General features: G+C 35.3%; 1 protein-coding gene across 1 annotated transcript in view; it reads left to right on the top strand.

The window, feature by feature from the left end:
* The window catches only part of LOC128732762 (broad-complex core protein), a 58161-nt gene that overhangs the window by 26185 nt on the left and 14429 nt on the right, over positions 1–17547 (top strand). The window contains exons 3-4 of the mRNA XM_053826112.1: positions 11691–12132; positions 12195–12531. Coding sequence (XP_053682087.1) covers positions 11691–12132; positions 12195–12531 — 779 coding nt within the window. The remainder of the gene's footprint in view (positions 1–11690; positions 12133–12194; positions 12532–17547) is intronic.

Genomic DNA, 17547 nt, shown 5'->3' with positions numbered 1-17547 from the left:
CAGAATTTATGACATAAGGTTCGAAGCAACTTCCACCAATTCAACCATTGGGTATTGGGAATTGGCAAACCACCTTTTGAACTGACATGTCTTCAACGTGTTGCCCATAACAAATTTTGAGATTTTTTTACTAATGCCTTAATACGATTGAAATCTGGTGTTTAATCGACTCAAGACACGTTGAACTCCTTAAAAAACTACAAAATTCTACTTATACCAGGTCGGTGTTAAATCAGACCGGACCAAGTCGCAAAATTTAAAAAAATGAGTTAATGACAGCAAACGATCTAAAATTTCCTAAGCTATATCTTACTCTAATCAGACTACATAAATGTGGTAAACAGCCAGAGTTATGAAATGTTTTCGAACGATTGATAACTATAAACCATACAGAGCAGCAAACTTTGAACGCGTTTTTCCCGAAATCAGAGTTTTGTCACTTGGTTCGGTCTGACTTAACACCGACCACCTGTAATACACTCCGTTTTATAAAAACCGGCAGTTCTCTCAGTTAATCTAAAATTTACAATCTGAAACATTCAGTCCAATTTGTGGCAGTACGAAGTTTGCCGGGTCTTCTAGTATTGTTATAACGTTGTTTAACTAACGTATATTCTTCAATAAACTTGTTATGAGCAAAATGTCAGAATTATTCAATGCATTAATACTTTAAATTGTTAGGAAAATAGATCAGCATAAGCCGACATCAAAGAAATGAAGCAAGCAGCATGTGAGGTGTACCGCAATGGACTCTAACCGGAATTTTCTCTCGTTTCTTCATATGGAAAAATGGTGTTTTTGTGCAGCAAAACTATTAGCAAATGTAAAATGGTTAAACTGTATCCGTCTGTTGCTAGTCAAGTCAAGTTGCTAGTATGTAGTCAAAATTAGAGTATTTTTTATAATCAAAATTCTACAGTTCCTGAACAAGCAAACATAGAGGTATACCATATTTAGCAAAGTTGTGTATTTTAACTATTTGTACAACTTTGTAATACATGTAAAAGTCATACAACAATTCCAAATAGAGCTAAAATAGAAAACCTGATTTTACAAATTCACATACAATAAATAAGGTTTTTCTATCTTCGCTGAATAGATAGAAGGTTGCTGTCTTCAGCAAAATTTCTTGTAATAATATGCTTTAAAACTTTGCAGAACTCGTCAATGTGTTACATGGAAACTGAAGAAAAAATTTTTTTTTCACTTTAAGGGGGATTAATCAAAATTTAAATTCTACCAGACGATAGAGCTTTTAATTTCAAGAAACTCTTCCAAAAGTTCGATAAATCTAAAACCAAGTTTTCCCAGTCAAAACTCTAATGCGCACGTTTTTTGGTTTTGGGCTATTGTGCGCGCGAGTAACCGTGTTACAAAAGTTGGCACGAGTGTTCGAGGGTTAATATCTTTTGACCGGCAAAATCAATTCTTATGAAATTTTGCAGATACATTCGCAGTATCAAAACCTTTCGGTTGATACTAAAATAATTGAAACTTGTGTTGTTCACGATTGTTCCTAACTTTCAAATTAAACGACCAATCAAAAAACAAATCAATAGTGATCTATCCGGATATATTACCTTTCAAATGAGATTAATAGCGCATAAATCGGTTCGGCCATCTCTGAGAAACAGGCGATAATTATTACCTTGTCAAAACAGGTTTTTTAAGCATAACTTTTAAACTACTTGTTTGTTTTCAATAAAACTTTCTTGAAAAAATTAGTGTTAACAACAGCTTTCATTTGATACTAAGATCGTTGAAATCAATCATGTGGTTCCGGAGAAAATCGTGTCAGGCAGTTTTCACATTTTTACTTATAACTTAAAAACGAAACGTCGGACCACGAATCAACTCAATAGTGATATACTAGGTAATAGTACCTTTCAAACAAAAGTTAAACCAAACGAATCGGTTCAGCCATCTCCGAGAAACAGGCGATAGAAAATTAAGCGCACACACACACATACATACATACACACACACATAACACACACACACACACATACACACACACATACACACACACATACACACACATACACACACACACACACACACAGACATTGCTCAGTTCATCGAGATCTATCGATTGGTAATGTGATTGGGCCCTCCGGGCCTCGGATCAACTTCGTATTTTTCGACCAATTTTTAAACCTTTGTTATATACTATAACAAAGGTAAAAATGTAAATGTAAAAATTTTCATGAGCAAAATTTTTGTTTCAAACAAAAAAACTGCTTTTGAAATTAGCAGAATCGATGACGACTAATTTCACCTTAGCAGAATCGATGACGACTAATTTCACCTTAAGGTGAAATTAGTCGTCATCGCATCTGCCAATTTCAAAAGCAGTTTTTTTGTTTGAAACAAAAATTTTGCTCATGAAAATATATTCGCTGTGTTCAGATTGACAAGAAAAATGCAGAATTTACATTTTTACAAACAGAACTCCGTTTTTGGGCCCAAAAACTGCTTCCGAAACTGGGCTCTCCAACGAAAAATCAATGACTGCTAATTTCTCGTTAACGGCAAACCTTTCTTTTGCTCTATGAATTCATCACTGCGACCAGTATCGTTGATCTATTGTGATATCGTCCGAGTGTTTGCTGTATAACCCGCACTGCATTTATTTTTGCTATAATCGCTATTGAGTGAGCGATATGCTTATTGAATTTTATGCGTGTTTGCGGGTCGTACAACAAACACCCGGGCGATATCACAATAGATCAACGATAATGGTCGCAGTGATGAGTCCAATCAGAAAAAAAGATATACCCATTTTACTAAAACAGTAATTGAGTGTTCGTTGGGCCATGCTCCAACTTGAATGTTAAAATCCTATTGAATTTTTCAGCTTAGAAATTTATAACAACTGTCAATCGCGTCAGTTAGTCTGGAGTGCAGTTGTGAACCAATGAGGTGTAAAAAGATATGGTAGATGAAGACATTTGATGGTATTAGTAGCAAAAAATCAAGAAACGACGTCAAACTACAAAAACAAACCGCGTCGGACAATGGGGTTTGTTTTTACCTTTGTTATACTATAACAAAGGTTTAGGAATTGGTCGAAAAACACGAAATTGATCCGAGGCCCGGAGAGCCGAGCCACATATACCAATCGACAGGGTTCGACGAACTGAGCAATGTCTGTGTGTGTGTGTGTATGTGTGTATGTATGTGCGGGGTGCAACTTTTCTATCGCCTGTTTCTCGGAGATGGCTGAACCGATTTGTTCGCTATTACTTTTGTTTGAAAGGTATTATTGCCTAGTATATCACTATTGAATTGTTTCGAGGTCCGACATTTCGTTTAAAAGTTATAAGTAAAAAAGTAAAAATTACGTGACACGATTTTCTCCGGACCCAAATGACCGATTTCAACGATCTTGGTATCGAATGAAAGCTCTTGTTAACACTAAATTTTTCGGATAAATTTTATTGAAAACAAACAATCAGTTTAAAAGTTATGCTTAAAAAACCTGTTTTGACAAGGTAATAATTATCGCCTGTTTCTTAGAAATGACTAAACCGATTTAGACGCCATTAGTCTCATTTGACAGGTAACATAACCTAATAGATCACTATTGATTTGTTTTTTGATTTGACGTTTAATTTGAAAGTTATGATTAATTGAATACAACACATTAAAAATTACAATAAGTTATAACGATTTCATCAAGCATGATTTATCTAGTTTGAATTATTTTGGCTTCAAATTAGAGATTTTAACGCTACAAATATATCTGCAAAATTTCAGAAGAATCGGTTTTGCCGATCAAAAGATATTAACCCTCAAACACTCGCACCAACTTTTGTAATTCGGTTACTCGCGCGCACAATGGCCCAAAGCCAAAAAGACATGCGCATTAGAATTTTGACTGGGAAAACTTGGTTTTAGGTTTATGGAACCTTTGGAAGAATTTCTTGAAATTGAAAGTTCTATCGTCTGGTGCAATTTAAATTTTGATTAATCCCCCTAAAAGTGAAATAAACAAAATATTTTTCTTCAGTTTCAATATAACACATTGATGTGTTCTGCAAAGTTTTAGTACATATTATTACAAGAAATTTTGTTGAATACAGTAACCTTCTATCTATTAAGCGAAGAGAGAAAAATCTTTTTCATTGTATATGAATTTGTAAGATCAGTTTTTTCTATTTTAGCTCTTTTTGTAATTGTTGTATTCCTTTTTCATGTATTACAAAATTATATAAATAGTAAAAATACACAACTTTGATGAATATAGTATACCTTATGTTTGTTTGTTTAGGTACTGTAGAACTTTGATTAAAAAAAATGCCTTAATTTTGACCCCGAATGACTCGACTACCAACAGATACATTTTAAACATTTTATATTTGCTGATTGTGTTGCTGCATACAGACACCATTTTTACAAATGAAGAAACGAGAGAAACTTCAAGGGCCAATCGCGGTACAACTCACATGCTGATTGCTTCGTTTCTGTGATGTCAGTTTATGCTGATCTATTTGCCCAACAATTTAAAGTATTAATGCATTGAATAATTATGACATTTTGCTCATAACAAGGTAATTGAAGAACATACGTTAGTTAAACAGAGATTTGTAACTTTATAACAATATGGCATTCAAAAACCTACACGTGTTGTACAAAATGCAACAGCGTGAGTAATCGAAGGTTAATAGAAATTGATGAAATTTATTCAAGAAAACTTTATTGATGTCAATCAAAAATAATGGCGTTACAGAAATTTATGCGTAGTTCAAAAACCTATAAACTAGACTTTTACTACGCAATGTATATGTTAAAGAATAATATTTCCTCTTATAACTTGCTTTTACTTGCACTTACTCAAATTAGTAACAACCAGCTTACCCTTACTCAGTAATTTCATGAAAAAAGGATCTATCAAAATTTATAGGTGCTGCTATTTTGTTCAAATTTTGTAAACTTATTTAATTTCCAAAAATTTAATTAAAACCACGCCACGTTAACCAATAGATGAATTATGTTCCGAAGACGTATCGATTTCTATCTCAAATAGCAAGTAAGACCGTATAACAAAGGTTCCTTTCACCGCTAGGTGGATTAAATCGGGTTTTTGAGTTTGACGTCACACTTCATCGAGATTGGTCGATTTACGATTCCACCCACACCATGATGAAATTTCTTCATTGCACTAACACCACTTAACCAACATTGCTACACATGTATATATCACATTGGTCGTGAACTACAAACGGTTTGATTAGCATTAGCATCCCAAGTAACAATTTCAGTTTTAAGATACACTTGAAGTGATTTTCAGCATTTGCTCCTTAAAACCGATCATAAAACTTTTAATTCTGCAAAACTGGGATAAAACGACCATAAAACTCTTATAAAACTAGGGAGGCCCACACTATAGAAGGTTCTCAAGAATATTCCCAAAGGTTCTCTTAAAACTTATAATTTTTATCGATGTATATTTATAGTGACTACCAAGAGTCAAGTTGAGATTGAAATAAAAGCACAACATTTTTTGTCTTCACGTAAATGCCTATAACTTTTTTATTATTCAAGCAATCAGTTCAAAACTTTCCGGAAGTAGGGTAAGGAACGAGTTAAGCAGTGTTACCTATTTTAATCAGTTGAACATAAATGATCCGAATATGCACTTTTTTATTCATATTTTCAAAATCTTTTGATAGGATCATCTTCACAAATCACTTAACCATACATTTGATTCACACAAACACAATTTACTGAGTTTCCGACAAGAAATATGATGAATTAAAAATTGTTGTCCAAAAACGTACATTTTTCAGCTGCTCTTCAGCAATCGCCACCTCGCTACTAACGAATTCATCAAATTTTCAGCACTGATTACAACCACTCTGAAAGTCAAGCACTCAATATTCACATACCATATTATTCAGTCTCTTTTTTTCTATTATCTAAGGCTTTGTAACTAGCCAAAAGCTTTATTATTTTCTAACAAAACTGAAAGCAAATTCTGAATTGACGGAACTTGTTCACCAGTAGCAGCAGCTGCAGCACAACTGATGAACTATCGTGTTGCCAAGACACTGTTTCGGTTCTGGAAATGAGAATTTTAAGTTTGAAATTACCTGAAACCTCCTATGGTGAAAACGTGGTTCAATACTTTCAAGAGAAATGTATGTTCATAATTAATTTTTCTTTATTAAAAACAACACAAAAGACAGCTTTTTCAATAATTTTCGAAGATTTTCTCAGTGATTTAATAAAGCAACGATGTGTTTCAATGTTATTTGCTTTGACAACACTGTTCTGATCGTTTGTACTCGGATCGTTTGTACTGCTATATGCTTACCTCTTTTGTTCTCCCACCATCCTTATGAACAGCGAGTGAGACGTCAAACTCGCAGTTTCCCATAAGAACACCAGAGAATAAAAGAGACGACGAATACCGTTTGCCGAACGGTGCGGTAAGTGTATGCCCCGATAAACAATTTAGACAGACGGCATTTTACGCATCTATGCCGATACGCTATGCCGATTACGCATCAGATGCCGATTAGTAGGTCGCGGATAGGAACGCGAACTTACTGAATAGGGGGAAAAGTTCGAGGGATTTTTTAACGGGACGTAAAAAAATTCAGATTTCAGGATTGCTTAAAATAGCACCTTGCGGGTGAAAATGGGTTCGGTGTGTTCAAAATTAGTTCCGCCGCTCCAACTTTTAAAGCGAAAAATGGAAAGTTTAGCTCAACAATAGTGTCTTCCAATGGTAACAGCTTGAAGAACTAAAGATAGCAAGAAGATTGGTATGCTGATATCCCCCACTTAGTCAACCCATCGCTTGTAATAAGGTAAAACAATCAGTGACCCGCTTAGACTGCTTAAAACTAGTTCTTTACCCTAACCCGCGTCGCCGGAAAGCACAATCGAACCAAATTTATTTAATTACATACAAAGCTACCATTGATGCATCATCACCGGCACCGAATGATGCACGGGCCACCGGCACCGTCCTTCCTCAGCATAGTTGGTCCTGTACATTTTTATTGTTTTGTAAAATCTCTGATTGTACACATGAAACAGTTTTCAAAATATTGGCCAGATTTATGCTAAACTTCCGTTCATAAGATCCATATGTTTTCAATTTTCTCCAGGTTCAGACACCCGTTTTGACAGATTGGTTGTTTACGCTAGAATGTTCTTTCATAAGAACATGATTTCTCTTTCAAGAATATACGGTTTTAAGAGAGTTTCATGGCAGTATTGTTAAGATAAAACAATCTTGCAGAAGAATGTCTTAAATTTTTGCCAGGACTATTGTTAAGATTGAAGGAACGTCATTTTTCAGCAGAAATCAAGTATCCTTTAAAACCGCTCATAAGATGAATTACACTTAATAATAATGCAGTTTTATGGGTGTTTCTTCAAGTCTACATCAGTCATACTTCAGAAATATTAATTAAATACAATAAAATTCACTTGAGGAAAACATTATAAAACCTGATAGACTTTGCAATGTTCTGATAAAACTACTATAAGAAATGAATAAGACCAATTTGCTATTGGATTTTTACTTGGGATATGAGGTTGCACAAATCGTAATAGTAGGGCAAGGTAAACAATAAGGATCATTAGAAAGCTTTATTCAATAATAAATTATATATGGTAGAATAATCTAAAAGTAGAACAATCTCACCAGCATTCCATCGAATGAAATATAATTACGTCATTTGAGTTTCCATCAATACATCTAATATTTTAATCTAATAATCTAATAATTTAGACTTGTTACGGCCAAACTTTTCATTGTACAGTAGGAGATGCTTGATGAGCTAAAACAAAACAAATAATTGAAATAATATATTCCACTTAAGGTGATTTATGTATTTTGGACAAGCGTTACGCATACTCTATTTTGGACATTTACGGCAAAATCAAATGGAAATGTCCAAAATAGCGTAAATTACCCTACCTGCCGTGTGGCTCAGCCGTCTGCCCAAAATCTCAGATCAGGCATTTGGGAACCACGCAGCATCGCACCTCCTAGCTTAGTTACTCAATAGACATAGAATATTACGTAGGAGCTTGGACTGGCAAAAGCTGTGTTGGTCGCTTTCTAGTTTGCCTTTCCCATTTCATACGCTCGTGAGAAACCAAATAGTTTGATTGACCACAAAATAATTAAATAAATAAAATTACTACATCTTTTAAGAATTGATTGGTATCAAAATTCTTACAAAAATTGGTTGAATTATCAGCGTTCAAAAGCTTTCCTTCTTTGATGACGCTGGCTTGAATCTAAATTTTAGATTGACAACCCGCGGTAAGACGTAGTCCTGCGTCAAAAAATCTTTTTTCTTTTCTTATTTCTCCACCGGTTCACGGCTTCAAAAACCTCAAAGCGATATTTTATGATGATAACCGTGCTTTTGTTATCTTAACCAAGGCCTGAATATCTTTTTCGTCTGAGTACTTGAACTTTCAGGAGCTTGATTTGGGTTTTCAGGTTTCGTCAGTCTTGATCACCTTTTACCTAAATAACCAACTAGTTGGGAAACCTTTTGGGCTGGAAATTCCCTTACCCAGCGGTAATGTACGGCTAGTCGTTTAGTACGGTACGAAATATACAAAGTGTGGGTAAAACAATGCAAAACGATATGAAAACCCGATCAAAGGAAAATAACAAATTTATAACAGGATGAGTTCTTAATAACTAGTTAATAACTTAATAACTAGGTTTTATATTTTTATATTTATATTTTATAAAATCTCCTTTGTGTTTTGTTATAAACTTGGTTTCGTTAGTAGTTAAAATAACAAAAATTGTAATAAAATCCGGTAGGGGAAAGTAATGGAAATTTTTCTTTTGGGAATGGAGAGAAAAGAGTGGAAAGGAAGGGGGGGATAATAGGCAGCTACGCTTAACAAGTTGTCGTTGTGACCTATCTTTTGTCCAATGCTGGAAGGTGCATGGGTCGAACCAAGCTATAATCAGAGATTTAAGCGTAGCTACCTATTATCCCCCCCCCCCTTCCTTTCCACTCTTTCCCCTCCTTTCCCAAAAAAACAAAAAAAATCCATTACTTTCCTACCGTCCCTCCATCAATTGTAACAACCATCGTTTCAAAAAAAACCTGATTTAATCCACCTAGTGGTGAAAGGAACCTTTGTTATACGGTCTTACTTGCTATATGAGATAGAAATCGACATGTCTTCGGAACATAATTCATCTATTAGTTAACGTTGCATTGTGCGTTGGTTTACATAAAAATTTTGGAAATTGAAAAGCTTACAAAATTTGAACAAAATAGAAGCACTTACAAATTTTGATAGTTCTTTTTCTCATGAAATTGCTGAGTAAGTTGTTACTAATGTGGGTAAGTGCAAGTAAAAGTAAGTTGTAAGCAGAAATGTTATTCTTTAACATATACATTGCGTAGTAAAGGTCTAGTTTATAGGTTTTTAAACTATGCATAATTTCCTGTAATGCCATTCTATTCGATTCACATCAATAAAGTTTTCTTGAAAAAATTTCATCAATTTTTATTAACCTTCGGTTACTCACGCTGTTGTATTCTGAACAACATGTGTAGGTTTTTGAATGCCATATTTACCAATCGTTGTTTAACTAACGTATATTCTTCAATAAACTTGTTATGAGCAAAATGTCTGAATTATTCAAAGTAATAATACTTTAAATTTGTTAGGAAAATAGATCAGCATAAACCGACAGCACAGAAACGAAGCAAGCAGCATGTGAGGCTATTGGCCCCAACTGGAATTTTTTCACGTTACTTCATATGGCAAAATGCCGTCTGTATGTAGCAAAACTATCAGCAAATGTAAAATGTTTAAAATGTATCCGTCAGTTAATAGTCGAGTAATTCGGGGTTAAAATCAGGGTATTTTTATAATCAAAGTTCTACAGTTCTTAAACAAGCAAACATAGAGGTATACTATTTTCAGCAAAGTTGTGTATTTTCACTATTTGTATAACTTTGTAATACATGAAAAAGTCATACAACAATTACAAAAAGAGCTAAACTAGAAAAACTGATTTTACAAATTCAGAAACAATAAATAAGATTTCTCTGTCTTCGCTGAAGAAATAGAAGGTTACAGTCTTCAGCAAAATTTCTTGTAATAATATGCTCTAAAACTTTGCAGAACACATCAATGTGTTATATTGAAACTGAAGAAAAATAATTTTTTTATTTCACTTTTAGGGGGATTAATCAAAATTTAAATTCTACCAAATGAAAGAGCATTCAATTTCAAGAAACTCTTTCAAAGGTTTGATAAACTTAAAACCAAGTTTTCCTAGTCAAAACTCTAGTGCGCACGTTTTCTTTGGTTTTGGCTAATTGCGCGCGAGTAACTGTGTTGCAAAAGTTGGCGCAAGTGTTCGAGGATTAATATCTTTTTACCGGTAAAACCAATTATTATGAAATTTTGCATATATATTCGTAGTGTCAAAATCTCTCGTTTGATATTAAAATAATTGAAATCAGGTAAATTATCTTGGTTAAAATCATTATAAATTATTGTTAATTTTGGTGTGGTGTATACGATTGCTCATAACTTTCAAATTAAACGACCAATCAAAAAACCATTCAATAGCGATCTATCCGGCTATATTACCTGCCAAATAAAGCTAATAGCGCATTAATCGGTTTGGCCATCTCTGAGAAACAGGCGATCATTTGAACCTTATTAAAAGTGGTTTTTTAAGACTAACTTTTAAACTGCTTGTCCGTTTCCAATAAAATTTGGTAAAAAGTTTAGTAATAGCAAGAGCTTTCGTTTGGTAGTAAGATCGTTAAAATTGGTTGCGTAGTTCCGGAGAAACGCGTGTCACGTAGTTTTCACATTATTACTTATAACTTTTAAACGAAACGGCGGACCGCAGAGCAATTCAATAGTGATATACTAGGCAATAATACCTTTCAAACAAAAGTAACAGCGGTCAAATCGGTTCAGCCACCTTCGAGAAACAGGCGATAGAAAATGAGCTGCACACACACACATACACACATACACACATACACACATACACACACACAGACATTGCTCAGTTCGTCGAGCTCTATCGACTGGTATATGTGATTCGGCCCTCCGGGCCTCGGATCAATTTCGTATTTTTCGACCAATTTCTAAACCTTTGTTATATAGTATAACAAAGGTAAAAATATTAATATTAATGCCTGACCGCATTTCAAGGTCAAAGACTAAAACACGAGTTTGGTCAATAAAATCCGTTCAAAGCATATCGCAATTCTATCAAATTACGATATGATTTGATCAAGTTTATTTCAAGATGAGTTATAGAAACCAGCATTATGCCCTGATTTATAACTAAAATGTAACAAACCGTCTTATAAGTAGCAAAACGAGATAGATTCTTGGTAAAACATTTCCTGTGTCGTAAGTTTTGCTATCACATTTATAACACACTGCAGTGTAAATAGAAATATCGACTGTAGCTACAATTCTGTAATATTTTTGTTAGAATCATCTGATTGGGAACCTCTCATGAACAAGTACTTTTTTGATACCGTAATAAGCTCCCGTTTAAAAACGCGCGATTTTTTGTTTGTTGGTTATATGAATGACATTTATATGACAAACATATTTTTTTGTTTGTAAAATAATATATGCATATGTATCAAAAAATGTGTCAATTTACCGTTATCGATATCACACTGAATAAATTTATTTTCCAGTTAGCACAAGTACAAACACCCACGGGCTCTGACAGCCGAACACCAGTAGGTCATCACCATCCCAGTTATACGGACAAATTAGTAGAGGATGCATTGTTTGCCCAAAACGTGCCGCCTTCGTCACATTTGAATAATCTTCACCACTCTCCTGCAGCGCACGGCGGATCCACAGTAAACCAATTACTTAGGAGAGCGGCAGCCGCAGCCGCGTTACGACGCGAGCGAAACAATTCCAATCAATCTGATGAGCTTTCACTAAAACGCCATCGAATGTCAACAGAGAACAATATGCTGGGCAATAATAACAACTTAGATGTAGCGAGTCACATGCCGCAAATTACTGCAACGGATTTTTCCACAACTATGAAGACAAACAGCAGTACTCCGCTCTCTCCGCATATTAAAGAACAACATCGACATGAGAGCAATAAAACACCCAATGGTGAGTAAAAGTAATCAATAAACAGCCCAATAAATTTAATTTATTCGTGTGGTTTCAAACAGGTAACAATAATAACAGTATAAATATCAACAACAATACGAACAATTTGAATAATAACAACAGCAACAACAATCTAAACACTCATAGTAAAGAGAACCCATCCTCAGAGCCGTTGACCGGCAGTCTGGGCAGTATAGCCACCAACGGAGGAAGTTTAGGTTCGAATACCGACAAAGAAAGCCTTACTCCATCACCGTCTGTACGCTCCAATGACGATGTTAAATCGGAACCCATGGAGTTAGTGTGCAGTTCCAACGTTGAACATGAAAACAGTTCCGATTCAATCATCGATGAGCCACATGGCATCCAGCATCCAGCAGATATTAAGAGATCAATCAGGTAACAATCTTTAGGTTATATATCCACTATATTTCATGTCTCAAAACTATGTAAAATCCAAATCTTGGATAATGAACACAGATGTTGAAAAAAACATTAAACCTTTATTAATAAAAATTCTTATTGTAATTGAAAACAATGTTATATTAGGACCAACCTAAAATTTATTGATAAATACTTTGGGCATCCTGTAGTTAAAACAAAAGATATTTTGCACAGCTCAATTACAATTATACTGCTTGTAATCGCATAAATGTGTATATGTGTATATACTTTCATCATATATATTGTTTTCAAATTAAATGAAAATTTTGTTTACTGCATTATTGATTAATAGCATTAAATAAATTTCACAAAATGTGATCATATTTTTTATTCAGAACATATATAATTATTTCACATATGTCAAACGCGGCAATTTACAACAGTTTTCAACTTTGAGTGCAAGTAAAAACTTATTTACAACACATTTGTGGATATTTTATAATTATGAAATCATTAGGTATGGGATAGAACAATGGCATATATAGCGAAACAATAGCAGCTGATGTGTAAATTATTAAATAATTGATAATGTAAAATGCGGTAACAATCAGGATAAACTTGAATTATCATAAATCAGTTATTTTGTTTACTATTAAACATGTATGTTAAGCTTCTTTTATTTGTATTGATTACGGGCGGGAAAAATTTTATTGACGAAAAGGTCACAGTAAATTTAACATTCATTTTTCAATAATCTCCAAAGAAATACAAAATCAACATAATGGTTGGCAGGTTTTAACGAGAAAACTGCCGTACTCTCCCAAACTAGATTGAAAATACACACATAAATACAAACTTCTTACGGAACTATTTTCCGTGAATTTCTGAACTTATGCAGTTATTTTATCAATTTTAGCAAAAATTCGGTATCTTGAAGCCGCTTTGGTTAGAAAACAATACAAACTCTAAATTTTTTAATATCAGTTAAGTTGCAATGACCCATTCCAGCGTTACGGGACACTATCCCTACTATGCAGATCGGTTCCTGTTTCATCAAATCCCTAGTATTCTAGTGGTAGGTAAAGTACTCTCTAAACAATTATTTTACAAGGTATTTGTCGAGAAATTGGTGAACCAGGAGGCGATTTACAGGATAACAATGGGTGCTTATTGTGTCCCGTAACGCTGGAATGTGCCAAAGTTCATTGGTGATAGACTGTATGCGTATAGTGTTCGACAGGAGTTACGATGTTTTTCGCTGCGACCGCTGCCGGTTAAACAGTCCAAAAATTTCTGGAGGTGGAGTACTACTTGCAGTTCGTCGCGAACTAAAACCGCACGTTATCCCGAACGATGCTTGGTTAGGCGTTGAACAACTGTGGGTTGAAACCAAATGATCGTTGTCTGATCGTTCCCTCTTTCTGTATGCGATATACATACCACCTGATCGCATCCGCGATACAGCCTTGTTATCGGCCCATACTGACTCGGTTGCCACTGTGTGCTCTAAACTGAAGCCGTTAGACGAAGTCTTAGTTATCCCTGCTGGATTCGTACAGTACCAACCTGCTGCGGCAATTAAACTACGTCAAGAATACTAACGGACGGATTCTTGATCTCTGCTTCATAAGCAATACTGAATGTCCCTTTAGTCCTTGCCGACGATTTGAAAATCTACTATCGAATCAGCTCTATCGCCGACGCCCACGTGCTTCAGCAACAGTTACACAACTTTGCAGACTGGTGTTGCACAAACCGCATGAAAGTGAATCCGAGTAAATGTGCCGATATTACTTTCTCAAGAAAAAAAGAACCTATCTCTTTCGACTACAAGCTCTTGGGTACTAGCATTGGAAGAACTAACTGCATCAAAGATCTAGGCGTGCTATTAGATAGCAAACTATCGTTCCAGCAGCATATTCATATGTAATCGGGAAAGTCTCTAGAAATCTAGGTTTCATGTTCCGGATCGCTAAGGACTTCAATAACATCTATTGTCTAAAGTCTGTGTCTTTATACTGTTCACTGGTGCATTCATCTCTCGAGTATTGCTGCCAAATTTGAAATCCTCATTACCAAAAAGGAGTTCATCGTATCGAGGCTGTACAGCGTAGGTTTGTGTGCTTTGCTCTTCGGCGCCTTCCATGGTATGGAGGGATCCATTCCGGTTACCCTCCTACGAAAGTCGTTGCCAACTAATCAGTTTGGATACATAAGTTGTCCGTCGCAATGTTGCCCGTGCTGTTCTCGTGTCTGACGTCCAAACTGCTAGAAGTGCCCAGCATTGCTCAACAGTATTCGGCTACAGGTACAACCAGTGGCGACTCGTGGGGGTTTAGCTTACCTGTTCAACCAGCGAAAAATACAAATTAATACGCAACTTTTTTTATTATCGCATTTCTATATTTTAATCATGAAACAAACATTAGGGGTTTTCACCGTAGCGCTTGCCATGTTGCGTAAACGGTGTATTTCGTGTATATACTGCCGCAATTCGCATTGCAGTTCCAGTTTCTATGGAGATGGAACTGTTATGCGAGTAGCGGCAGCATAAGTATGCAATACTCCGTATTCGCAACATAGCAAGCGCTACGTGAATATCCCTATTTATTTAAATAGCAACGGAATATGACGGTTTACTTTACCAGCAAACTGGTCTCTGAATTTTAATTACAAACCGAAAACTTTTGGTTTAATTTACCTATTGAACGAAATTCAAGAATTACCACCTTACTGCGATGCGCGCACTAAAAATGAACGAGTTAATGAGAAAATTTTGCGAAAAATGCATGTCAAATCGCCAACCGCGCTCTATTTCCAAATCCCCTTCGTACCAACACATTATTCCTGGTGCTAATCTCTAAAGTAACGTTCAAACGTCGTGTTGAACGTTTTGTTCATTAGCTTCCTAACTAAATAAAATATGGAATCAAAGCGCGTGCCATAGGGATATGTGGTAGTAAGTTGTTCAATGCTGAAGATGAACGAGACAATAAAGCGCCCGCGCTTTCGAGTAAAAGCTGTGTCACATTCTCTTTTTATCTCCTTCGTACCAACACATTGTTCCTGGTACTAATTCAGTATCAAGAACCAATACCAGACAGAGGTTGGAAAACTCGCAAAATGAATAGATACGCCGAGCATCGGCAAACGGTTTTTATCATGATAAAACAGCTACGCGAGTGGTTCAATTCGCCTATAACAATGAGCAACATACACTCACGCTTCGTAGCATCGATGAATATACGAATATCATGAGCAACGCAAAAGTGCGAATGGACGCTTTCTGCTGCTTGTAAAGCCACTAACACTACTTTAAACTATTCCCTTTTCGTGGTAATATTATTTTGAATAATTTCCGACGTCCCGGGCATTCTATATCCGAAAAATCGAACACACTCAATGTTCAATATTCAATTTTTGAACGAATTTTGATGTTCACATTGAGGTTCTGTTCGTGATAAAATTCAAAGCCGATGCGTGCATTATCGGCGAGGCAGGCGAATAGTGTATGTTCATGAGGGATGTTCATCGATTCAAATGATCACTTTTTCGCGAATTCTCCAACCACTGCACATAAGAAGGACTCCATATAAAGTAGCGGCCGAAATTGCCGAATGTAAAATTTCACATTTTAGCACATGCTTAAACGCGGTTTTGTAGTAAATTGTCTATATTTTTATGATCCGCGAATAAAATTTTGATAGAAAAAAATATCATGTAGAAATAAGCCGTCAAAGTTGCCCATTTCAAAAGTTTGAAAAATAGGTCATTTTAAAAAAGTCAAAAAATTAAATACTTATCGCGGATGTAAATATTATTGTTATATATAATTTTAAAACTGATACCTTAGCCTATTAAAAAATGAAATGAAAACAAATTTAAACTCAATGAGGTGCGCGATAGGCTACTTACAATAAGAATAAAATTCTCATAAACTTTAATCAAAAAAACAACTCTTGTCGCCGCAGTTTCTTACAGTGCGTCTGAAAGCTCGAAGTATGTTGTATCAACCAGCCCGGTGTCACCAATACACTCTCACATATGATTTGACAGTACCCCCATACTGATGGGCCCCTCGTTGCTGGGCCCCAAACAACAATGGCCGCTCCATATATTTTCTATGAAATGATTTCCCGCCCAGTGTTTTGACGTTTTAGATTGCGGTCATAGAAAAATGGCGGCGTGCCGGGTGGTCGGTATCAACACATGAATTAAAAGTTTGCTATAATTTGACGTTTTCAAAAAAAAAAAAAATTTTAAAATTGTCATATTTTTAGCAAGTCTTTAAAATTTTAAGTACTCTTTCAACAAATTTGATTATCTTTCTTACTAAATTTATTTAGTACCTGAATGAAGAGAGTTTCAATGAGAAAATGGGAGAGTCCCTGCGAGAAAGAAATTTTTTTTTGTCAAGCAAATATTTATATCGGACACATTTGATCATTTTTCCCCAAATCACCCTAAATATGAGTTCTTATAAGTTTAAATCATTTCTTTTGTAACAAATATAACCTAGAATCAATTTGAAACTAAAAAATAATTTTGGCCAAAAATCGCAATTTTCCGACTATTGTGCACTGATACCAGAGGAATAATGCGTTGGTATGCTTGTGCATTGAGATCTCGAAAGAAACGTTCAAATGTCGTGTTGAACTGTTTGCTCATCAGCTTCGTAACTAAACTAAATTCGTATTGCATTGCACATGCGTCGGTGCAAACAAAATTTGGTCGGGCTGAATTTTGTTTGCCTGTCCTATGAACAGGTTGAACATGCGGACGAGTCGCCACTGGGTACAACCAAGAACTCTGAGAAGTCAACTTCTCGCACGGCGGACGAATTACGACATGTACTGTAATATCGTTGGGCTTCTTCGGTTATTTAATAGAGTTGCAGGAGGTTTTGACTTCAATTTGTCCAGAGAAGTGATCAAGTGTAATGTTGAGACAATTCTAATTAATTACAAAGGCATAGTGATATCCTGTTGATAATAATGTAATAAATAATAATTCAATTGCTGTGCATAGCTA

Source organism: Sabethes cyaneus, chromosome 1, assembly GCF_943734655.1.
Source record: "Sabethes cyaneus chromosome 1, idSabCyanKW18_F2, whole genome shotgun sequence".
NCBI classification, from domain to species: Eukaryota; Metazoa; Arthropoda; class Insecta; order Diptera; family Culicidae; genus Sabethes; species Sabethes cyaneus.
The sequence above is the reverse complement of the archived record's forward strand: the minus strand, read 5'-3'. Positions and strand labels throughout refer to the sequence as shown.